This window comes from Agelaius tricolor, unplaced genomic scaffold, assembly GCF_023055355.1.
Source record: "Agelaius tricolor isolate 1412-34295 unplaced genomic scaffold, bAgeTri1.0.p SCAF_29, whole genome shotgun sequence".
NCBI classification, from domain to species: domain Eukaryota; kingdom Metazoa; phylum Chordata; class Aves; order Passeriformes; family Icteridae; genus Agelaius; species Agelaius tricolor.
In genome coordinates this window covers 2,843,520-2,868,315 of record NW_027269289.1, presented here as the reverse complement: position 1 = coordinate 2,868,315, position 24,796 = coordinate 2,843,520, and the positions used below count along the sequence as shown (strand labels likewise).

The following is a 24,796-nucleotide window of genomic DNA, read 5'->3' as shown; positions in this document are numbered from 1 at the left end:
GGACTCAGCCTCAGCCCTTGGGGGATGCTCAGTAACGACGTTTGGAGGAAGCCCAGACCTCAGGGGTGCTCCACAGCAGGGATAGGGGGTGCCCGGCCCGGAGGGGCGAGCTCAGCTCCAGTACGACGGGAATGCTCCTCTCCAAGGCTGGGGGGGGCTAAACCTGACCTTTGGGATGTTCGGCCGCACATTTGGGGTCCTCGGGCCAGGGCAAATCCCGGGCGATGGGAGGGAGGGATCGGAGGGTCCCTGCCCTGAGGGGTCGGGGGGGACCCTGCCCCGCCCACACAGGGCCACGCCCACTTCGGGTGGTGCTGAGGTTGAGCCACGCCCAGTCATAGGCCACGCCCACTCAGCACACAAACGGTGTGTCCGCCCATTTAATAACCGCGCCCACTACCCCCGTGCCCCGCCCCATACCCGCCTTTGACCACGCCCCTTTCCACGGAACCACGCCCCCGCCCGCCAGCCACTTTCATTGTCATGGTCACGCCCCCTCGCGTCACGGTCCCGCCTCCTTTGGCACCGCCCCTCGCCGGTGCGCCCCGCCCCCGCGCTGCCGGAAGTTCCTCCCCAGCCGTCGCGTCACTTCCGCCCGCTCGGTGCGCACCCCCATCATGGCGGCGCCCTGCGGCTCCTCGCAGCTCCCACCGGCCGAGCCACCGCTCCGCGTCCCCAAGATGGAGGTGCTGTCGCCGGGCTCACCGGGCGCGCTCAGCGACGGCAACCCCAGCCTGTCCGACCCCTCCACGCCCAGCGGCGCCTCCCCGCTGGGCGCGGGGCCGGCAGCCGGCGGCGCCGCGCTGGGCGCCCGCGGCGGGGCCTCGCCCTCCGTCTCCTTCTCGCCCGGCGGCGCCGCCGCCGCCGCAGCGGCCGCCGCCTGCCGCGGGATGTCCTGGACGCCGGCGGAGACCAACGCGTTGATCGCCGTGTGGGGCAATGAGCGGCTGGTGGAGGCGCGGTACCAGCAGCTGGAGGGAGCGGGCACCGTGTTCGGCAGCAAAGCGCCCGGGCCCGCCATGTACGAGCGCGTCTCCCGCGCCCTGGCCGAGCTGGGCTACGAGCGCACCCCGTCCCAGTGCCGGGAGCGCATCAAGGTACCCTGGGGGGCGGCGGCGCGGCCCGGGACGGGAGGGGAGGGTGGGCCAGGGGTCCCCGTGCCCGCCCGCGGCTGGGTGAGCTCCCGGGGGTCCCTTCCCCGCAGAGCTGCTCTCCTGAGCGTTCTCTGCTTCTGGGGCTGGGGCACCGCGTCCCGGCGGTTCAGTCCCTCAGGATCTGTCCTGAGCATCCTCTGGCGCTGGCTGTGGGTGTCAGCCTGTCCTTTGGCCCTGGCATTGGGGGCACCGTGTCCCCAGGCTTGGTCTTTCGGGATCTCCATGCCGCAGTTTTCTGGAGCATTCTCTGGCCGTGCCACGGTTGTCCCCAGCACTGAGCCCACCTCTTGTCCTGGCTGCAGAGTGTCCCATTCCCTGGCTCCCCTGGTTCCATTGGTGTCTCCTGGCTGCCACATCCTCTGGGTCCCTGCCTTGTCTCTGTAGCCTCCAGCAGCACCTTTGGGACACGGGCACTGCTTCCCAGGGGTTCAGTTCCTCTCGTGTGGGTGGGCTGTGGCAGCATCCCATGGTCCTGAGTGGGGAGGGACACAGCATCCCAGTTGTTTGTCCCCTCATGGGGACAGCCCCAGCAGGATCTTTCCCCTGGGTGTCCTCCTTTGGCCCCAAGTGTTGTGGGTGCTGTGCTTGGCTCTGTCCCCTCCTGTGTCCTCCAGCATCCCCTGGCCATGAGGGGCTGGCCCTGGCTGCTCCCTGTACCCCCCCTTGGGAAAACAGGGCTCCCAGTTCCCCCAGTAATAAGGGGTGGCTCTGGTTGCTCTTGCACTCCTGGCTCTGTCCTTTGCTGTGGAGTTGTTTTGTAGAGTCTGATGGCTCAACAGGAACGTTCTGTGGCTTCACAGACCTCTTGAGTAATTGATAAACAGCTCCATGGGCTGTGTTCTCCAGAGGGGTCTTTCCAGTTCCATCATTCCCTGGGAGAAAAGGGCTGGGTTTGGTTCCTGCTTTGGGAGCAGCTGCTTTGTGCATCCTGCATTTACAGAGAGGAGACACTGGATGATGTGGAAATCACTGTGGAGTTTGAGTTTGTAAATGTGGATGATGTTTGGGAGGATGATTTACACACTCTGATCTCCCTCTGGCTCTGATTTCTCCTTTCCTGACCCATTAGGCTCCTGCAGCCAATTCCAATGATGATGGAGTGAGGAATAAATGTGTTGTTATTGCTGGGGCTCAGTGGACTGGCTGTTTCTCCCTTCCTCTTCCCATCCCTTAAAAACACCTGCTGGGGTTGTTCAGGTGTGTACACCTGGGTTGCCTTTAATTTGCAAAATACATGGAATTAGGGATGCTGCAGCATCAGGAATGTCTGAGAGTGAGAGATTTTCACTTTGATCCCTGTTGATTAGAGCAGCCTGTCCTGGAAATAGATACTCAAAACAAACCCACTTTCTATAGAAGTTTTGGGTTCTCAATGTATTTCCCTCATGTCTGTGTATTTGCTGCTCAGGGATCTTTTTCCCTTGAACATACCCAAATATTTTTGGAGAGGAAAGTTGCTGCACTGCAAAGCCTCTTGGAGTCCCTCATTCACCAGGCAGCACTGACAGAACCAGAGGACACAGCCTTGAGCTGCATCAAGGGAAATTTAGGTTGCATGTTAAGAAAAAGTTTTTCACAGAAAGGCTGATAAAGTTCTGGAATGGCTGCCCAGGGAGGTGGTGGAGTCCCCATCCCTGGGGGTGTTTAACAAAGCCTGGATGTGGCACTGGGTGCCAGGGTTGAGTTGAGCTGTTGGGGCTGGGGTGGACTCGATGATCTTGAAGGTCTCTTCCAACCTGGTCATTCTGTGAATTTTCCTGGTGGCTCTCAAGGTGCTTGGTGCTTGAATCACCTGTGAGCTTTGCCAGAGGCAGTTGCATGATGGAAAAGTTCCTTGAGGTGCTCTGGCTTTGTGCAGTGGTTTTGGGCTGTGATGGGAGTCAGTGCTGTCGAGGCTCTCAGCCCCAGTTTTGGGATGTGCTGGCAGCTTGTGAGGTGTCATCTCACTGTCAGAACAGCCCAGAGCTGGCTCTTTGGGTTTGGATGGTGTTGTAGGATGGAGCTGATTTTAGGAGCATTTTGGTGACTCCCAGCAATCTGAGCTCCTTGCACCTGAGGGTTCTCCCATTTTCCCTTCAGAAGTGAGGCTTGAACACATCTTTGCCCCTGAAATGTTCAAGCTTGGAAGAAACCACCCATCAAACAGCAGAAAAAGAGCTCAAGGCTGATATTTATCACCAAGAGCAGCTCCTGACAGACCTGTTAGATGTTTCTAGATTGCAGAACATGGAGGTGGGCTCTCCTTCAACACTGTACTGCCGAGCTGGAAGGGAATCATCTGTGTTCCATCCATGAGGGTTCCTGTGCACAGCCTGGCCTCTCATCAGGCCATGTGCAGGGGAGGAGCAGCTGCTGGAATGCTGCTGTCTCTGGCACCATCCACCCAAACTTTGCATATCCTGGATCCCCACAGGGAGGGCTTTCCTCAGCACAGTCCTCTGCTGCAGCAGAAACGTGGCTTTTCCAAAGCCTTTGTGCTCTCAGTGGGTTTTGGCCTGGAATTGCTGGGAAATGAGCCCTTGTTGAGAGCTGTGAGCTCTCCTGGGTGTCAAGAATTTCCCTTGTTACAGGGATTATTGAGATAGTTGTGGTAGCTGTTACCAACCCTAAAGTGCCAGTTTTTGTAGGATTCCAGGCAGGATTGTCATTTCCATGGTCCACCACAAACAAAAGTTACTCCTGGATGTGGAGGGGTCATGCATGGATTCTTCTGGGATGGAGCAGGAGGACTGTCATGTGCACGGGCACTTTGGAATCCTCCACACTGAAACAGGACTGGGAAGATGGGGATGAAGGAGCTGCATTGTTCCATTTATTACTCTAAATGTTCTGTGTTTCCATGATTTTGTAGGATGCTTCATGTCCATCAGGGGCCAGAAACTTGAGACTTTGCTGGTGGATAATAAATGGTGCTTCAAACATTCCAGGTTCAGGTGGTTTTTAAATGAATTTTAGATAAGGCTGCCGTACTGCTTTCCTTGGGAACACCTGCATTCCCTGGACACAGCCAAATCTTGAGTCTCAACAGCCAGTTGAGCTGGAAAGAAACAAGTCACCTTGTAAGCAGAGGGTTTTCCAGTTGTATGGCATGGGTGCATTCTCTCTTAATTCAAACAGGCTGTGCAGAAAGGTCCCAGTGCAGATTTTTGTCTGTCTCTCACCATCTGCATGTGCTTTTCTGCACATCAGCAGCTGGAACGAGGCTGCTGTCAGGTTGGAGCTGCTCTGGGAGGGTCTGTTTCAAATTTAGGGACAATTTTGGCATTTCAAATTTAGGGATTCACATATAAATGTTCCAGCAGCTTTTTCTTTGGAAAGAGACCTTGAGTCCGACTTGGTGGCTCTGAGATTTGTGGCTTGGGTAGCTCTGCATTTGGGAACTGCAGGAAGAATGGAACATCTTGATTTCTGCCTGTTGCATTCCCAGAAAAGCTGTCTTGTGTTCCATAGCATCCTCATCCCTTCAAATTGTGTTCTGTCCTTAATCCTTGCTTATTCAGTGACACTCTCTGTTCTTTCCATCCAGCCCTTTCCTATTCCCTATGTTCCTGAGCAAGGATTTAACCTGGTTTTCTATCCTGAAACTCATCACCTTCCCACAGCAGCACATACAGAGCTGTTTGTTTTCAGCTTTGACCTTAGATCTGGGATTTTAAGGCAGGTGATGGAATATTTGGCTAAACCTTGCTGGGATCCTGTGCCCTACACTGGATGATGCTTCAGCTGAGGAGCAGGAGGTTTGCTGGGACTTTAGGCATGGGAAAATGAGCCCTGGCCATGAGCTGTGAAGCTGTGGTGTGAAGGCCACACAGCTTGGAGGTCACAGTCCATGGGGTACATGGAACATGTTCCATCATGTGCTGGAACTCCCTCAATTCATCCTCTTCCAGCCACCCCAGGTGGCTGCAGGGGTGGGATGCTCTGGGAAGGCACAGGTGAGCTCAGGTGCTGCAGTCAGAGCTCTGTGAGTCAGGGGGTGTTTTCAGGAAGTAAAGGCTTGTTTTGTTTTAAAGGAATGTTCTTGAAACAATGGGCTCCAGTTGTTCTACAATAGCAGATTTTAAGCCTTTTTTTAAACCCATGGGAGATTTTCTGCTTCTCTTGCTTGCATCTGTATGGAAGGTGGAATCAAAGACTCATCTTCCTGATGGCACATTGCTCACTTGGGCTGAGAGAGCATTTCAGGGCTGGAAATCCTCTGGCTGGAGAGCCTTTCCCTAGCAGAGACAAATCCCTTCTCAGAAGCTGCTGTTAAAACTAATTTCAGGGCATTTTTAAAATGTCATTTCTTCAGCTACTGCAGAAATGTGAGTTCTGCTTTTATTTTGCCTTTCCCAGAGTCAATGCCAACCCATTGATTCAAAGAGAAGCAGTTCCAACATCTTAACTCTTGACTGCAGGAATTCCCAAGTATCACTGCCAATCCAGTTCTGCTGTTGTTGGGGTTTTTTGTGTGTAGCAACTTCCTCCCCCCCACCCACATGGGTGACTGGAGGTTTTGGCTGGGTTGTGGTTGTCCACAAAAGTAATTTGTTTTTCAAAAGGAAAAGAAATACCTTGAAGATGTTGGTTGAGTGCTTCAGAAAGAACAAATCATAGATGGGAGTGCCCCAAACCCACATGAAATGGGAAGGGATGGAAAATCAACCTGACTATCAGCTGTTGGTATTTCTTGCTTTAGGCAACACAAACATGATGATGGTGGAGCTTGTTTGTAAGGGGGCTGTGGTTTTAGCTGATCTGTGATGTAAACAATCTGTAAACCTTGCATGGAGTTGTTTTTAAGGCAGGAAAAGCTGCTCCAGCAGAGCTGTCTCAGAAGCGATGCTTGCTGTGATCTGCTGGACATTAGAGGATTCCAGCCAGAATTCCCTCCTTGGCTCCAGTCAGTGGAGGGGCTGTCTTGGTGATTCAGAAATGTCAGATGATGGAGCCTTGGTGCATTTCATGGCAACCTGTCAACCATCCACCTTCAAAGCAGCTTTGCTTTTGATTTGAGCTGACAAGAAGGATGGAGAGGGACTTTCTACAAGGGCCTGGAGTGGCAGAGCAAGTGGGAATGTCTTCCCAGTGACAGGGCAGGACTAATGGGATATTAGGAAACAATTCTTGCCTGTGAGGCTGCTGAGGCCCTGGCAGGGCTGCCCAGAGCAGCTGTGGCTGCCCCATCCTTGGAGGTGTCCAAGGTCAGGCTGGACAGGGCTTGGAGCACCCTGGGATGGTGGAAGGTGTTCCTGCCATGGCAGGAGGGTTGGGGTGGAACAAGATGAGCTTTAAGGTCACTTCCAGCCCAATTCCATGATTCTGGGTTTCTATTTCTTTTGAATGTGGTGTCTTTATCTTGAGTTTATCTCAGTCCCAGGTCCCCATCCCATTAACTCCCTGGGCTGTGATGTGTGTAGGTGTTCAGGTTACCTCCCCTTCTTCCCTTGGCTTAAATAGATTCAGATGTGCTGGCTTTTCCAGGCTGGGCTGTTCCTGCCATTCCTTGAATCCCTCCCAGCAGCCCAGCTTCTCACTGGAGGATCTCATGTGCTCTGGTAGGTGGGAGCAACTTTTTGTTGACATTTACAGCAGGAAAAAATGAACCCTTCCGTGACAAAGAGCAGATTTAATTGTTTCAATCCTCTGTGGGGCTGTGGCAGAGGAGCATTTCTGGGATATGGGTGTCATGTGGAATGAACTTGCTTGGATTTGCTCTCAGCTGGGGTATCTGCAGAGTGCTGGTAAGAATCTGGCTTGAACTGCACATGCAGGACTAGTGTCTGTACAATCCAGTGGCCTCTGCAGCTGTGTTGTTTGTCTGTAATACTCTGATCTGATCATTCTGGTGTACCTGGGCCACCCACTGCTCGTTCCATGGGTGCAGAATGATTCCCAGAGGGAGCTGGGAGCTTGTCTTGTTGAGACAGAAACAGCTGATGATCAGGAACTCATTGTAGGAGGACAGATTGGCAAAACTTGAGCATTAAATCTCATTTAGGGATATTTGTGAACATTAAATCCTAGACTGGGCACACACAATTTTTCCTGTAGTACTCTCTGACCATGGAGGACTTGGGAAGATGTTAAAAATCCTCCTGATTGTTGCACTGTGCTTCAAGTGCTGTCACAGGGGCAGATTCCTGCTTACCTCCTCTCAGACTCCCTCTGAGTGTGTAAATTTGGGGGCCCAGCAGACAAAGCTTTCTGGGCTGCTGTGGTCTCACCTGTTACCAAACCTTTCACCACTAGTGGTGAAAATTGGGGTTCAAGCCACTTTTGGTATTTCAGTTCCAGCTTTTCCCATGGATTTAGGGATTGGTCTCCCTGGTAACATGTTCACAGCACAGCTGAAGTGGTGTGGACATTCCTCTAGACACCTGAGGATCACACACAGCTGGGACACTGTTGGATGTCAAGTGTTTTAGGGGCCTGAATGACACAAGCCATTTCCCTTGTGGTGCTGCCCATGTTGATGCTTTCTGCACTTCAGTGAAGCTCATTTTGGACATGAGTGTTTTCCCTCCCACCTGTGGAATGATTTGTGCTGCTCTTCCTCTGCTGGATGGGCTTGTGGTCTCCCTCCATTCACTTGAGGAGCAGCAGAGTTTTGAGTCTGTGGTCTCTCAAGGCTTGCACAGACCTGACTTCTTGAGCACATCTCAGACCTCTTTTCATCCAGGCTGCTGCAGTTTGGGTTTTCCTTCAAGGTCTGGTTTTGTGAGTGGTGTAATGACATTTGTCCTGATCACAAGTAGAGGCATGCAACTTCAAGTTTGATTTTTGGAATGAGTTTGTTTCCAAAGGCAAGGTGACCTGCTCAGGTGTGGCTTTCACTGCTCCAAAGTAAGTAGTGTTTGAGCAGGTCATGCCAGGGGCAGGTTGAAGCTCACCCAGGCATCTCATCCATTTAGGCTGGATATCAGGAAAAGGTTCTTTCCCCAGAGGGTGGTTGGGTACCTACACAGGCTTCCCAGGGAATGGTCATGGCACTGATCCTGCAAGAGCTCCAGGAGCATTTGGGCAACACCCTGGGACACAGGGTGGGATTGTTGGGGTGTCTGGGCAGGGCAGGAGTTGGACTGGTTGGTCCTTGTGGGTCCCTCCAACACAGGATATTCTGTGATTCCGTGATCTCTGCAAGCTGAGCTCTGTCTGGAGGACCACCCACTACATCCAAACTCTTTACAAAGTCCTTGGTTTGGTGGGTCTGGAGGAGGGTGGTGCTTCTCTGCCGTCTCAAGCTCTAAAGGGTTCATTCCTATTCTTCTCATCCAGTTCTGGTTTAAGAAAACCAGGAGCATTGAGAGACAGAGGTGCCCAGCTGCCAGCCTCTCTGCAGGAGTCAGTGCTGGAGTCTCCTCTCTAGGGCTCTGGCTTGATTAGCCACAAATCCCTGCTGAGGGTCTGAATATATCCTGAGTACTCTGATAGCAGCAGGCAGTGGAGCATCTTCCCAGGTTGTTGATTTGAGCCTCCAGCACTGTGGGCTCTGCTGTCACACCACCACAGGTCACTGGTTTCCTCACCCTGGTGGGACCCAGCCTGTTAAACCCCAGCTTCATTCACTCTTGGCAAAGTCCTGTCTCATGGGGGCTGACCTCTGCAATTGAGCTTCTGTAAATAATTCCTGTCCAGGCAAGAGGGGTTTATTTTGTATTATGTTTAATTGTGATTTAGAAACTGGCAGTGGTGGCTGTGAGTCTTTGTTCGGTTCCAGCTCTCCCCAACAAAAACCCGAGTCTGCCCTGCCTCAACTGATATCCCCCTCCCTGTGTCTGCCAGGGTGACTTGGCTTCTTCATGCTCCAAAGAGAGCTTTGTTCTTACCTCACTCAAGACAATCAGCTTGTCTATATTTACCCCCAACCCTTCTCCCCTCAGGGCATTCCCATCACTTTTCCTCTGTACCAGAGCCAAATCCTTCAAGAAGTCCTTGTGTGTTTGGGTAAATCAGGACACAAGCAAGGCCTTGCTGTTTGGTATAGAGAGTGATTCACTGTGACAGCCATCGTGTCCCCAGTGCTGTGCTTGGGGACAGTGCAGATGTGCAGCCAGCTGTGGGGCTGGAGCCTTTGCAGGTTGGGCTGTGGCAGCTCCTGGGACTGACCCTGAGCTCCTTGGGGTCTGTTTGAGTGCTGGGCTCTCACATTCTGCAGAGGGGTATTCCTGTCTGGGGCCTCATGCTGGAGATGCACTGGTGTCATCAGCTGCCTTCCTGCAATGGTGTGTGGCTCTCCCAAGAGTTTGAGGTGCTGCTCTTCTCATTTTATTTTTGATAAACCACAGAAACGGGGCTTGTTGAGGCAACACCCCATGTAAGTCTTGTGTTCTCCTGCCTTGCACATAGCTTTTAACCTAAAAGTTCATGAGCTGAAGTTATTGCACAGATTTTTTACCTTTTGCTCCCAGGAACTTAAAAATGGAGGTTTTGAGACCTTTTACTGTCCCCTACAACCACTCCAGGCTTCAAAAGCTGTTTCTTTTGTCCCAGTGTAGTTTTGTCTTGTGTTTCCTGTGAGTATCCTGGCATGATGAGGGAGGGAGCTGTTTGGCACTCCTGTTCTTTATTCGGGATATAAAGCTGAGAACTCCTCTGCATTAAGTAAAAGAGCCTCTTTGAAGCTGAGTGTGGTGCTAGGTGGTGCTCTGGGACATCTGGACCCCTTTAGGCTGCTATAAATGAATCAACTTAAACAGATGAATGTGGACGCAGCCACAGGCCACCAAACTGCTCTGCAGAGCCCATAGCTTCTCCCTGAGTAAGAGCATGTCTCAGATCAGGGATCTGGAATTCCATGTTGGATGACCTCAGGTTATATATAAAAAGCTTGCTGTGGTCTGGTCCTCCCTCATCTTATTTTTTGCTGGGAGGAGGACCATGTCTGCAGCCTTCCTAAAGGTTTTTCTCATCCTCATCCTGCAGTTCCTGCAGAGCTCCAGGTTCTTCGGTGGCTTCACTTGTAGAGATGAGGACTCGTGAGTTAGAAATGGTGAGAAAATCCACAATGAGCTTTGTGACTGTCTCCTCCTTTGGTTTTCCTGATGATAAATTAAGTGGGGATAATGTGTGTTCGTGTTGCAGGCAGTGTTGCAGAACAATAAGCAAAAGCCTCGGTCTCTTCCAGTCTGAGCAGTCACTGGGCAGTGATCAGGTCTGTTTTCAGTTACTTGTCCTAAATTTCCTGCTTTCTGTATCTGTATCAATCTGTGTATGTGCACTTCAGGAACCACGGAGCAGGAGTTGAGCTGGACACCGGGAGGAGTAGAGGAGGTGCGTAAGAAAAACCAGATCTTAGATCTTGGAGAGCAGAGTGAAATGGTGAGAGAAAGGTTGAGGATTATAAAATGTCCAGGTTTCCTGAGGTCTGAGCAATTATTTAGGTCTTACCAGGCTCTCTGAAGAAGAGAAGCCTGTGGACTTACATGAAGCAAGGCTGACTCATGGTATTTGGAGGGAACATCAGGAGAAGTTGTAGGGGCTGCCTGTTGGAGAGACTGGGGAAAGCCTCCAAGAAGAAAGGGCTAGGAGGAATCTTGATTCTCCAGCACACAAGACCAAGGAGCCACCAGCTGCTTAGCCACAGGCCCTTTGGTGCTTTGGAAAGACCTATATTTGAGATTATTTCCCTCAAATTTTAGGTTATCTGCTTGCAAAAGCAGAGGTAACACAGCCAGGTGAGCATCTGGGCAGTACCCCCAAAAGTATCAAGTAATGAGCAGTCACACTATTGCTCATTTATTTTCATCCCCCTTCCTGTGTTGCTCCCTTTAGTTTTTCTACTTGTCTGCATTGACTTGCTGCTAAATTATCTTGATAGTAAAATAAGCCAGATTGCAGCCTGACTGAAATAATTAATTACTACTAGGCTACAACCTAGTGTGGGATCCTCCATAACCCCATTGGTGGGGAGAGATGTTTGAAGCACATGCTGAAAATAGGGTGTGAAAATAGAGTGGCTGAGGGTGTGGGGCATTCCCAGAGGGCTTGGCCAAGCGTAGGGATGCTTTGGAAACACTTTCTTTCACTTGAAGGCTGCTAATAAATTCAGCTGGAGGCTCTAAATCCATGTTTAACTCTTTATGGATAAGCTGACACAGGTACAAGAACTGAGGCCTGGGAAATAAATTTTAAAAAATTTAACTTGGGTGGATTTTAGAGTCTGGGAGTGAAATGACTTTGCCCTTATTGGTCAGTGAGATTTGAGCTGAACAGTGAGAAATTGGAGTGAGAAAGCTGAATGCTAACAACCAAATGTATCTGTACCCCAGCCTGAGGGAACCCTCTTTGCATCAGCAAATACCAGCAGGTTTCTAGGCTGGGTTTGGTGCTAGGTTGCCACAGCAGGTTGTTTTCCACCCTGCTCACAGACAGAAAGTTAAAATGTGCTGGTGTCCAAAGAGTATCTGCCTGTTTATCCTGAGGTAGTTATGGCAAAAGTGGGAAGGGTTCCACCTTAAACCGTGGAATAACTCATGCCTGTTGTTGCCTGTGTGTTTATATGGGTTATTTTTTATTTTGTCTTGTTTTCGTGTGTTTTTGTTTAAAACAGCAGGGTAATACTGACTTGCTGCTTAGCGGTTTTGCTTCTGCCCCCAGGGCTCTGAATCTCAGGAGGAAACTGGTTAGAAATGTATCCCTTTGCTGCTGATGCTGTTAAACCAGTGTATGAGGAGCATTAGGTAGGTTCCAGCTTTCTGGAGTTTTAAAAGTTCCTTTCTTTGGGGGGAAAAAAAACCAAGTAGTTTTTGTAATGATGTGTCCATTACAGTCCTCCTGCAGAAAGCAAGGGAGCAGGATTAGTCCTTCCCAAATTAATGCCTCTCTTGATTTCTGGAGACAGCTTTGCCATTCAAGTTAGAACCTCAGAAATCTGATAAATTAATTTTTTTAAAAAGTTAATGTTCTCTAGCAGTTTACTAATCTGAAAAAATACCCAAGGCACAGAAAACATGGGCATATAATTGTCTTTCAAAATCAGAGCAGTGGTAGAATTAAAACCACACTGAGGGTTGTATAGAAAGCTTTAGTTTTTTTACCCCCAAGTTGTTGTCTTTTGCTCCAGATTAGGGGGAAAACATGGATGGAACCATAGGCTTATCCAGCAGCAGTGAAGTGGCTTAGCCCTCGATGTGGGATGTCAAAGGGATCACCAGAACTGGGTGAGGCTTTGGCATCTGTGTGGGAGGCTCTGCCCCAGCTCTGTTTGAGAGACTGCTCTTACCAAGCCACCTCAGTGCTGTTACTTACTTGATGCTTGATATCAAAGTCTGGGAACTGGGAGCATTATTGATTTGACCTCTTTTAAATTTCAGCAGCTTCACAAGAGACAGAGTGAGTTAGTAAGGAATGCAAAAATATGTAAGTAATAAATATTTTCCTAGCTGAATAGCTTAGGCATATCCATTTTGTACCTTGTGTCTTCTTACCAGAGTAAGGAAGGTTGGACTGTCTTTGCTTTTGGGGGAAATCTTTCTGTTTTCCTTTCTCTCTCCTCCCTGCTTTCCCCTCTCCAAGCTGTGGGCACAACACCAGCTCTGCTTTCTCCTCCTTGTAGTAGGTGTGCATTTTCCTGGCTGATTGGTGTCTCTGACTGGGGGGCTCTTGGTATTTTTTTTTTTTTCCCTGCATCCATAGGAGATCTGGGGATTTTTATTTTTTTTTTTAAGTGAGAAAGAGAATAAATTACCCAAGTTAAATCTGAGGAATCTGTAGCTGCTACACAACTTGTCCTGTGTCATAGATGTTAACGCTAAGCGGGAATGTTGGATATATATGATGCTTCCTGGTGGGTGTAGATTAATTTGGGAGCATTGCTCATGAGCGTGGGGCAAATATGACCAACAGAAATAACCCCCAAAGCCCTAAACTCTGCCTGTTTGGCTGTGTGTGAGTGCCTGTGTGCTCATCCAGCCCCACAGCCCTGACTGAGCTGCTTCTCTCTCTCAGACCCTCCGCAGGTGCTACAGCCGCGTCAAGGAGCACGGCGTGGGCAAGAGGAAAAGCAGCTACACCTTTGAGCAGCTGGAGCAGGTGTTTGGGCAGGGAGGATGGGATTCCCAGCCCTGCCAGCCTGTCCTCATCAACAGCAGTGGTCTGTACCAGGAGCTGGAGTCAGATGGCAGCACGATGGAGGAATACTCTCAGGAGGACTGGGGAAACCACAGTCAGGATCTTCACTGCTACCAGACCGGCGAGCAGGAGCTGGGTAAGAGATTCCATCTTGGCACATCTCCCTCCCTGGGCCTCACCTGTGCTCCTGGGGATCTGGCACACACATCTCTGTAGCAGCTTCCACCTCTGGGACAGAATGTGCTCATGGTGTGTGATGGTGTTCACAGGGGTCTGAGGATGAGGGAAGAGATGAGAATGTTGACTCCATGTTTCACAAGGCTTGATTTATTATTTTATGATATATATTATATTAAAACTATACTAAAAGAATAGAAGAAAGGATTTCATCAGAAGGCTGGCTAAGAATAGAAAAAGAAGGAATCATAACAAAGGCTTGTGACTGACTGAGACAGTCTGGACAGCTGGACTGTGATTGGCCATTAATTAGAAACAACCAACATGGATCAATCCCAGATGCACCTGTTGCATTCCACAGCAGCAAATAATTATTGTTTACATTTTGTTTCTGAGGCCTCTCAGCTTCTCAGGAGAAAAAATCCTAAGGAAAGGATTTTTCATAAAACGTGTCTGTGACACACGGTGCTAAACACATCTTTGGGGAGAAAAGGGACAAAAATTCCTCACTTAATCAAAAGCAAATCATGATCAGGACTGCAGGAAAGAAGGGCTGTTTGCCCAGAAACAGTTGAGGTGACACCTTCCCTGTCTGTCCTTTCACTCCCAGTTTTACTTTCCCTCTTGGGATTCAAGAGATATTTTCCCTTTCGGTGGTACCTGTTACCATTCAAACACCATTTGCTTAAATTGTGAACAGGGCTTCAGCCTGATGCTGACAACACCAACAACTGTAAAAAATGTTGCTCTTTCTTCTTATTTGCCTTGATATACTGATATTAAACATATCAATATATCTATATCCAGAGGTGTGGCTTTTTTTAAAATGAAAAAATAGCAAGCAAACTCACACTTGATTTTTGAGACCTATACCACACTTCCATGTACTTTTCTTGCCTGAATTATTGCTGTCTCTGCCTAAAAGTCAATTTTTAAATTAATTTGGAGGCTTAATTGTTGCTCATGGCTTTTTGAACTTTGTTAAACAGATCAGGGTAGCACATCCCTGATAGAAAACACACTCCAATCTGAGCAGTTCTGGGAAGAAGTGGGTTTCTTGAGGCACATTTCTCTCAAGCTACTCCTCTTATGGGTGTGTGTTCCTCCCTTCCCTGAGCAGGGTTTTTTTCACAGCAGGAACTTTAAGCTGATCAGATCCACTGGAGATGCAGGTGAAGAAGGTGACTTGTATAAAAGCTGTTTTTCCCCATTTATAGGATGAAAGAGGGAGAGGAGATGCAGTTGGGGATCTGTACACATCTGTGTTTGGGGGACTGGTGAGTCAGGATGCTTTGGAAGAGCCTGAGATCGCAGTTTAATGTTAAAATTTGCAAGTTGGCTGTTAACCACGTTCCAGTTCCTCAGACTCCTTCCCTGGGGGATTTAAAAGTCAGAAATATGTGGGAGAGAAACAGTGGGGAGAAGAAAACGTTACAAAACGTATGTAAATGATGGCTAATTCTGTCTGGTGTGGCTTGTTATGGTGAGTCAAGCTGGGATCTCCTGGTTTGTCACCAGTTTCGGGGACATTTGCGTGCGCTCGGGCTGACGATGCCCTTCACGCTCAGAAGTTGTGAGCAAAGCACTTGGCACACAAGGTCTGAATTGAGCACAGATGCAGTTCTGCTGCTGCTTCCTCTTGAAATGTGCCATTAGAAGCAGAATTGCTTTTTCTTATTTTTTTCCTTGAAACAATGTAGTTTGCAATTCTGTCAATGTGTGATTTAATGAATGGGACTGGAGCCTTGTCCATGAAAGGTTTTGAGAGAGATTCAGATCTTAAATGACCATATCTTTTCCAAGTTAAAGAAAAACTCAATCAATTACAGAGGGTGTAGGAGCTGGAGCTGTCTCATGCAGAACTCCAGCAGACTGCCTGGCTTAGGAAGCAACTCAGATTTATTTTTTTATTTAATTTCAAGCTCTTAAAAAAAAAAAAAAAGCCCTAAGAACATTATTTAAAATCTAATTATGTGTTGGAATTTTACCTTTCAGATGAAATGCCTACCACGAAAAGAACATTAAAGATAAAACAGGAATCTTCAGAAGACACGCAGTAAGTAATTTATGAATGTTTTACCCTGGAATGTATTTCCCTGGGGATAATGTGCAGGAGGGGAGGATATTTGAAACTTCTGTTTATAATTATAAATACATTGTGCAAGACTATTCATACAGTTGAATCTGCTTTATGCATTATTCCCATTACCTCAGAACAGCTGAAAAGCTTCACAACTCTGTTTCTCCTTGGCTTTGCCATTCAGCAAGCAAAATGAGACTTACTACACGGATGTGAGGACTGAAACCACAGATAGAATCCACAAGAGGAGCTCCCTTCCTTGGTGGGAAGGCATGCCAAAGCTTGGGAGTCTCTGACTTTCATTTTTATAACTTTCCAGACCTTACTGGTAACCTTTTGGCTGGGTTTAATCTAGCAAACACTGGAGCCTTTTGAATGCTTTGAGCATGCGACTCTCCCTTGCCTCTCCAACAATAACACAGAGCATTCCCAAAAATGAAAGGAATTGTGCTCTATTTCCTCTGTCCAGGGCAGCTTTCTGCCAGCCTTTAGGGGTGGTTGTGGGTCTGTCTGCAGTGGGAGTGAGCCCAGGCTCACAGACCCTTTGGGGTTCCTCACAGGAACTCCCACACCAGTGGGTTTTAGTATTACTGGGATTTTCCGTGGTAGAAAATCAGCTGCTGTAGGGTAGGAGGTCACCAGCACTGGGAACAGCAACAGAACATCCCTGATGAGTCATACAGAACAGAGGCTTTGTACTGTAACTCAATGCAAAAAAAAAAATCTAAAAAATTTAACATAAATATAAATAAGTAAAAAGAGAAATACATTTAAAATAACTTGAGAAAATAAAAATAATTTTAAAAGAAAAATAATTCACGAGAAGCTTGCGTGGCAGTGGTGTAGCTTCAGCAGACTCCTCACTTCAGGTGGATATTCACAGAGCCAAAGGTGACTTTTTTCCTCACATGGAGCAAACTCATTTTAACAAACTCCAGGACAATCTGGAGAAAACCAGCTTTTTTCAGTATAAACTTTGTTACTGCCACTTTGAACAGTTTCTTTGTGCTGTTCTGGAATAATTTTACCTTTAAGGAGCTCCGTAGCAAATAATCCTGAATTTTCTGAGGCAAAGGCTTGGACCACATGAATCTTCTCTTCCAAGTTTTAATGTGTGCATGAACAGCTGAATTAGATTTTGGTAAATGAGACCTTTCAGAGTTTTATGTTCATTTTCCCCCCCAAATTCCCCTCTAAAATGCAGTGGAGGCTTTGAACTCTGGGGCATTTTGTGAAGAGTGCCAGTGGTAAACTTGTCCTACGTGCAGAGTGGAAGCACAGAGCATTTTCCAATGCACAGATTTGCTGAAAGCTGCTTTCCCCCTTGTCTGGGAGGAGAAGGAACTTGTAAACTCTGACTCAGTAGGTTAAAAGCAGTTAGAAGATGCACAGCTGATACAAAGATAAGCTGGGTATTTATTTATTATCTTAAAAAAATAAAATTTAATCTAAAAGTCACAGTAGATAAATGGTTGTCAAATTCTTTCACCTCCTTGCACGGCATTTTAAAATGCAGAGAGCCTGCTTCAAAGTTGGGTTCATCTGCCTTCTTGGTCAAGGGCAGATTTTCAGCAGAAATTATTTCCAGAAATCATTCAAATCCTGGTGAATCATGTGGTATGCTTTTGGACACAGAGAAACAGAATTTTAGACTGGTTTGAGTTGGAAGGGACCTTAAAGCTCATCTCGTTCCAACCCTCTGCCATGGCAGGGACACCTTCCCCTGTCCCAGGCTGCTCCCAGCCCTGTCCAGCCTGGCCTTGGGCACTGCCAGGGATCCAGGGGCAGCCCCAGCTGCTCTGGGCACCTGTGCCAGGGTCTGCCCACCCTCACAGGGAATAATTCCCAATTCCCAATATCCCATCCAGCCCTGCCCTCTGGCAGTGGGAAGGCACTCCCCCTTGTCCTGTCACTCCATCCACTGTCCCAAGTCCCTCCCCAGCTTTCCCCAGAGCCTTCTCCTCTCCAGGTGAGCACCCCCAGCTCTCCCAGCCTGGCTCCAGAGCAGAGGGGCTCCAGCCCTGGGGCATCTCCGTGGCCTCCTCTGGGCTCCTCCAGCAGCTCCAGCTCCTTCCTGTGCTGGGACCCCCGAGCTGGAGGCAGCTCTGCAGGTGGGGTCTCACCTGGGGGCAGAGGGGCAGAATCCCCCCCTGCCCTGCTGCCCAGGCTGGGGATCAGCCCAGCACAGGGGGGGTTCTGGGCCAGGGCCTGTCCAGCTCTCCCCCACCTGCACCCCAAGTGCTTCTCCCAGAGCTGCTCTCCATCCCTTCATCCCCAGCCTGGATGATCCTGGGGGTTGCCCTGGCCCAGGTGCAGCACCTGCCCTTGGCCTTGTTGACCCTCAGGAGGATTCCCCAAGGCCACTGACTGAGCTTGTCCCCTTGATCCCTCTGGATCCCAGGCTGTCCCTCAGTCATGGAGCAGGAGCACAGGGAAGGCGAGCACGTTGCTGCAGGTGCCAGTGCAGGTTTGTGTGAGAGCCAAGAGCTGTTTAAACCCCACCACTGGTGTCTCCTTCTCTCCTCAGATCCCCAAGGAGCCAGCACAGTGATGGCTCCAGGAACTCCCTGCCCTGGGCAGTGCTGGGTTTGTGTTGGTGCAGTTTGCTTGTGCTCAGAACAGGAAGTTTTTTGCCATCATCTCATGTAGCCAAGTGCTATGGGCATGGGAATGGATGTGAGCAAAGGAGAAAGGGATAGGGAATGTCTGGACCAGGTTGCCCAAGTACCAGTTAATAAATATGATTGGGTGAAGGAGGGCTGGATGAGGATAAGGTGTAACAGAGCCCCAAAACACTGCAAGGGCTGGGGAAAAGTGAGTTATAAATCTGGGAGGAAAAAAGGCCAATTGTAGCTTTAGGGATTTAGTGGGCATCCTCTGGATAGCTGTTAGTTACAGCACGTGTACGGCCTGCCTGGGTGTCAGAGGGCAGATATCCCATCTCCTCTGAGCTTCCCAACAATGTGGGACAGCACAGCTGTCCCCACTCAGGCAGTGTGTCTCCAAGTGACACAGAGAGAGCCATGGGCTCCTCTAGGGGGACAGGGTAAAGGTGCTGCAAGGGCCAGAGCCCCTCTGCTCTGGAGCCAGGCTGGGAGAGCTGGGGGTGCCCACCTAGAGGAGAGAAGGCTCCAGGGAGAGCTCAGAGCCCCTGCCAGTGCCTAAAGGGGCTCCAGGAGAGCTGGAGAGGGACTGGGGACAAGGGATGGAGGGACAGGACCCAGGGAATGGCTCCCACTGCCAGAGGGTTAGATGGGATATTGGGAAAGAGTTGGGAAAAATGGCCTCACACCTGTGAGGGTGGGCAGGCCCTGGCACAGGGTGCCCAGAGCAGCTGTGGCTGCCCCTGGATCCCTGGCAGTGCCCAAGGCCAGGCTGGACAGGGCTTGGATCAACCTGGGATAGTGGAAGCTGTCCTTGTCCATGGCAGGGGTGGGAATGAGATGAGCTTTTTAGGTTCCTTGCAGGCCAAAGTGTTCTGAGTCTGTGACACACGGGGACTTCCCACCTTTCACTTTATTTTTGACAGTATGGGAAGCAAAGGGCAGTAGGTAACCTGTGTCCATGTCCCAAACTCCATCAGGATGCTCCTTCCCCATGTCGGCTCTGCTGTTGCCTGCCCTTGGCTGTTGTCTCCAAATAAACTGTTTTGAAAAGTGAAATAGTACTTAGAGACTTTGAGAAGTGGTTTGATTCACTGCTGGCTTTGGGAAGATGAACTAGAGAAAGCTCGTGGATCTTCACTGCAAGCAGCTGTTCTGGGCCCTTTGAAGTCTGCCTTAGAACAAATTTGCGCCTACTCTTGTCTCAAGATTTTCCTCATTTGAATTGCAAAAGCTTCCAAGGAGGAAGAAATGCAGGTCCCAGACTCCAGCAGGGAGGTGATGGTTTGATGATGAGGGAAAATCCAGCTCTAGGGCACCTTCTGCAGCTGAAAAGTGAGATTGTCCTGAGACACACAACAGGTTAAACCCTTTGCTCAGCTCCCATTGTCCTCCTAAAAAATTAATCATATTAACAATACAAATAAAGCAAACACATAAGTACATGTTTAATAAATAATTTTAAATTGTTGAATGAATGAAAATTACATTTGAAATTAATAAATAATTAAATAACAGTAATTTTACTGCTGATGATACCTTTGCTTGGCTAAGTTGTCAAGATCCTGGATTACAGCCTGGGAATGCAAAGCTCAGCCAAGTCGGGTCCTGGCAAAAGTGAGAAGATGCTAAACCTGTATAGCAAAACTCCTTAAAATTCATTTTTCCCTGTTCTCCTCTGTGCTGGAAGCAGTGGGTTCCTTGTGGGAAGCCCTTCTCAGTCTGCTGCTGAAGCTCTGCTCCCATGCAGTGATTCCCATTCCTGCAGGAGCAGTTGCAGTGACTAATGCAGCCGAGCTGGGTCTGGCTTGTGCCGAGCTAAACCAAGCAGAGTATTTATAGTGCACTTAATAATGGTGGGGGCTTTGCTTTCATTCCTCACTCTGCTCCTCAGCTGTTGAATGAAAACCTGCCCACGCTGTGCTCTCCTGTCTTTGCCTTGGGAAGGGAATAACTGGAGCTCAGCTGCTGTCAGGAGTGGAGTGTGTGTGCCAGTGCTGAGACACTGAGTTGTGCTCCAGCACTGCCCTGTCCCCTTGGCTGTCCTACCCCCTTGTGCCCAGAAGGTAAACTTGCACTTCCAGAAGCCTCAAAAAGATATTTTCCAAGTGTTGCAAAGCATCAGGGAAGCTTTAAATGAGTTTTGCCATGGTGTTTGAGTAAATGGAAATGGTTTTGGGGTAAACATACATTCTTCTTGTCTGAGATTTCTCTCTGTTGCTGCTGGGTAGTGGAACTGACTCAGGAATAACTTGCAGTAAGAAACAGAACTTCAGTGCTGATGGAATCAATGTTCTTAAGAACCCCTGGCACAGACAGAGCTCTGCTGTCCTTCAGAGCTCAGCCTGTCCTTCCTCAGTGCTCTAGAAACTCAGTTACACTCCAGCTGTGGTGGAAATGTGCTTCCCAAAATGCCTTTGAAGGTCTTTTCAGGGAACTTCTGACACGGTTGGTGCTACAAGGCAGGTGAGGTTGATGAGGTGGTGATGGATGTGGTGCTGGTGTCACTGTGAGGAGGGAGCTGTCCCAGCCTGGATGCTCAGGGAGCTTGGACAGCACAGGTGAGGTTTGCAGATGGTGTGCACCAACCATCAGATGTCAAACCAGAGCTCTGTGTCCTGAGCCCAGAGGACACCCAGCAGTTGGAGAACCTTGCCAGAATCATGTGCTTTGTAGTTAGACCTGTAAAAGTTTTTTGGAATGAAAGGCTCTAAAGTGGGGCCTCTCCAGCACCACAGGAAGGCTCTGCAGCTCCCAGTCCAGTTTTCTTTGAACCCTTACATACATTATGATGGAAAAAGATCTACACCCCACAGGGATTTATTGGGCAGGAATGCACCTGCCACAGTCAGCCTTGGTTGTGGGGTGTTGTATCTGCTCTTAGAGGCTTCCTGTCCCTCACCAGTCTGGTGCTGGACTCCACTGGGAAGCTGTTGGGAAGGGCTGGTTTTAGGGAGTTCAAGTGATCTTGAGGAACCTGCAGGAGCAGGGAGATTTGCATGTGCCCTCCACAAGACCTGTGTCACCTGGCACAGTATATCCTCCTGGTGGGATGTGGAAGGAGAAAAATCCTCCTGGGAGTGCAGTGGCCTCCACAGTTCAGCTTTCCAGATGTGGCACAATGGGTAAAGGAAGGAGAGCTGCATGGAAAGATCTTTTACATCCCATTTGTTGGACCAAAGAGGTTTCTCCATTAGCAAACGAGTTGCATTATCTTCTACAGCTTTGATTATAGGACAATAACTTCCCAAATTAGGAGTTCTCCCTACCAGCTAATTACACCCTAATGGTCTCATTTATCCTGGAGGAAGCTGTTCCAGCTCGCTGCAGGTGCACACAGATGCTCTCTCCTGATGTAAACCCCTCTCTGAAACCTTGCTGCTGGGAGTGAAAACACATTTTTGGGAGCGTGGGGATTTCTTAATTGGCTGTCTGGAGGGATTGCCACTGCCCATCCCACAGCATCTGGGATGTGTCTGGGAGCATCTTCTGCTCCAGGGGTTTGGTCCCTTGGGCTGTGCTTCCACCCCAGCACTGGGACAGAGCCCTTGGGAGTGGCTTCATGCTCCCATTGGGGTTTTTACAATTACAGTCCCATTTGCTGGCATTAATTTGGGGATAACAACGAGGCAGAACTGTTTTGAGTGGCAGTTGTTTGGGATGCAGCTCATGACTCATGTGCTGACAGAGCCCAGGATTGTAAGGAATGACCCAGTGTGTGTTTATTCAGCAGTGCCAGATACATGCTTCCTTGGAGATGCTTTGATATCAGGAGGAGCTGGGGTTGGGTTTGTTTTTGTTTTGTCAATATTAATTCAAAATTCCCCCATCAGGACATTGTTTACAACCTATAAACTGCCCCAGAAATGTAATAGTAAGAAAAGTCAAGCAAGAAAGCTGATGGGGATTAATATTTTCTGAATGTTGGTGCATTCCCTGGGAAAGCTTTCAGCTCTGATGCCTTTATCCTTCTCTCCCTGTGTCTTAATTTCCAGGAAGCGTGACGTCATGCAGAACATTATGCAAATCTTGGAGTCGGTCCAGTTGAAGTGGGAGCTGTTTCAGAGCTGGACAGACTTCTCCAGGCTCCACCTTTCTAACAAACTGGCCATTTTTGGCATTGGCTACAACACCCGCTGGAAGGAGGATATCCGTTACCACTACGCCGAGATCAGCTCCCAGGTGCCCCTGGGCAAGCGGCTCCGGGAATATTTCAACTCTGAAAAACCGGAGGGTCGGGTGATCATGACCCGAGTACAGAAAATGAACTGGAAAAATGTTTATTACAAATTCCTGGAGATCACCATCAGCGAAGCCAGATGCTTGGAGCTGCACATGGAGATCGACTGGATTCCCATCGCTCACTCCAAACCCACTGGAGGGAACGTGGTGCAGTATTTATTACCAGGAGGGATCCCAAAAAGCCCTGGCCTGTACGCCATTGGATATGAGGAGTGCCACGAGAAGCTCCCCTCCCCTCTGACCGAGCACCGGGCGCCCGACCCCGGCAATGAGACTCCAGGAGAGCTCGAGGTCCCCTCCCCACAGGCCTCCCTCCGGGTGGATATGGAATCTGCCCGGATTATCTACTGTTACCTCGGCATCGCCGAGGTCCGGACTCTCCAGCAGTGCCTGTTTTTACACTTCCAGGCAAACACCAAAACCTTCAGCAAAGATTGGGTCGGGATCAACGCCTTTTTATCTCAGAACTGCGTCGTAGAGCCCGGTGTCTCACCCAAATCCATCTACATCAAATTTGTGGAAGTGGAGAGGGATTTTCTGTCCGCTGGCTCTTTGGTAGAGTGCCTGGAAAAAGCCATCGGGTACCCCTTAAAGTTTAACAACTGAGTCTCGTCCTTCATAAGGATCAGGGCTTTGCGCCCCGTTTTCCATCTCACTTGGATCCTGTCCGTTCCCATCGGGGCATGGGGACTTTTCCGCCTGGCAGCACCGTGGGGCCGCGGGCGCTCCCCACCCGCCGGGCCCGGCTGCGGGGCCGGGAGCAGCGCCCGGCCCGCGGGACGGCCCTCGGTACATTCCACATGGGACAGTGCACACGGCGTTTTCATACCGCAGCTGAGGGTTTGGTCTTTCCTTTATTCCACGGTGTCTCATTTGGATGCATCCGTCTCTAAGTGTTACTCTGGATCTGACTCAATAAGCAATAGATAACGGCGAGGGAAACCCCAACTCCCAGCCCGGGGACTGTTTTTCAAAGCCACCCTTAGATATCTTGTATATAATTTAGAACTTCACTTTTTTCACCATCGAGTGTTCTCCTCTCTCCAAACAGTGTTGCCTGCAAAGACTTTGGGTTCCGTGACGTATTCCACATCCTTAGTAGCGTTGCCATATCTGCTTTTATTTTATTTTATTTTATTTTTATAACATTAAAATAATTCCTGGCTTTTTTATTTTTTCTTTATTTTTTCCCTCTTAATTTACCCCTATTAGTTTCTTTACTGTCTTTTTTTAATCATTCTTTTTTCTCTTATTTCTCTCCTTTTTCTCTTCTTTTTCTTTTTTCTCTATTCCTCTTTTTTCTTTTTTTATCTTTTTATCTTTTTATCTTGTCATTTTTGTTTGTTTTTTTTAATTTAATTTCTTTATCATTTTCCTTTTTTTTCTTTTGCTTCTTTTTATTTTTTTTATTATTATTTCTATTTTCATTTTCACTTTTTACCCTTTTTTTTTTCTTTTCTTCTTCTCCTTTCCGTTTCCTTTTTTCCTTTTTTTTTTTTTTTCTTTCAATCGGGTTCCAAAACTCTCTGTGAGAACAACTTGGCAGCTGGGAAAAAACAATGATTATTTTTATTTGTTTTGTTGTCGACCCATTGCTTATGGATACAATCAAAGCTGTGAGAAGGGGAAGGTGGGGAGGGGGAGGGAGTGGGAGGGGGGTGGGGGAGGACGCATTTATGCCTTTTCAGCGTGTTCCCGCTCCAGCCCCGCGCCGCCGCCGGGGCCGGTGGGTTTTATTTCCTGGAGCTCATCCATCGGTGACGTTGTGACATACGATGAATGTGTCGGTCCTAATAAAATCAAACAAACACGTACAGAGCCTTCCACACATCCTTCTCCTTCTCTGGGGCAGTTTGGGGAGGTGCTGAGCTCTTCCCTCTGGATATTCCCATCAGGGCTTTGCTCCTGGGGTCGTTGTTGGAGGAATTGCTGATTTTTTTTTAATGAGGGGTGAGCACGGCCAGAGCTGGTTGCTTTCCCTGCAGAGGTTCCCGGAATCCTTGGAAGAAGTGAGGGTCAGTGCCCATCTGGATGTTGGCATCACCTTTGAGCCCTGAGATGTGGAGTGAGGAAGGGGAGCAGGTCCCCAGTGGGTCACCAACGCACCCTCCCCGCTCCCAGCGTTCAGATAGAGGGAGAACGAGGTGAGTTTCCCCAAAGCTGCTGCTGTTGGAAGCATCGGGTGCAGCAGAGGGTGAGGATGCTGTCAGGGACAGGTGGGGTCCTGGCGGGATCAAGCCAGGTCGATCCCCCAAAGCCTCCTTGCTCCCGGGATCCTGCAGTGCTGGAGGCCAGGCTGGATTTACGGGGGGGTGGCGAGGGCGAGGAGGGATTAATTCTGCCCCCGCCGCCTCCTCCTCCTCCTCCGCCTGTGTCTAATCTCTGCTGGGGCTTCGAGGTTTGACCCTGCTCTGATCGAGGACCGGGATAACCCTGGCTGAGCCGGGCAGGATCCACCCGAGGCTCCCGAGAACCAGGTAGTCAAA

At 49.2% G+C, this 24,796-nt stretch overlaps 1 protein-coding gene across 5 annotated transcripts; it reads left to right on the top strand.

Annotated features, from left to right (window-relative positions):
• Positions 1 to 596: 596 nt before the first annotated feature.
• MSANTD2 (Myb/SANT DNA binding domain containing 2) lies at positions 597 to 23,882 on the top strand. Of its 5 annotated transcripts, XM_071449808.1 has the most exons (6): positions 10,235 to 10,409; positions 11,736 to 11,818; positions 12,452 to 12,497; positions 13,086 to 13,344; positions 15,381 to 15,441; positions 22,064 to 23,882. In XM_071449808.1, the coding sequence occupies exons 3-6, from the start codon at positions 12,486 to 12,488 to the stop codon at positions 22,914 to 22,916; spliced, it is 1,185 nt and encodes a 394-aa protein (XP_071305909.1). In that variant the 5' UTR covers positions 10,235 to 10,409; positions 11,736 to 11,818; positions 12,452 to 12,485; the 3' UTR covers positions 22,917 to 23,882. The 5 variants fall into 5 exon arrangements, 4 of the variants coding, with proteins under 4 accessions (XP_071305908.1, XP_071305912.1, XP_071305909.1 ...); XM_071449809.1 differs by having other exon boundaries at positions 10,235 to 11,818; positions 12,455 to 12,497; XR_011682778.1 differs by lacking the exons at positions 13,086 to 13,344; positions 15,381 to 15,441; positions 22,064 to 23,882 and adding exons at positions 597 to 1,097; positions 10,062 to 10,128 and having other exon boundaries at positions 10,221 to 10,290; positions 11,736 to 12,489.
• The last annotated feature ends 914 nt before the right edge of the window (positions 23,883 to 24,796 follow it).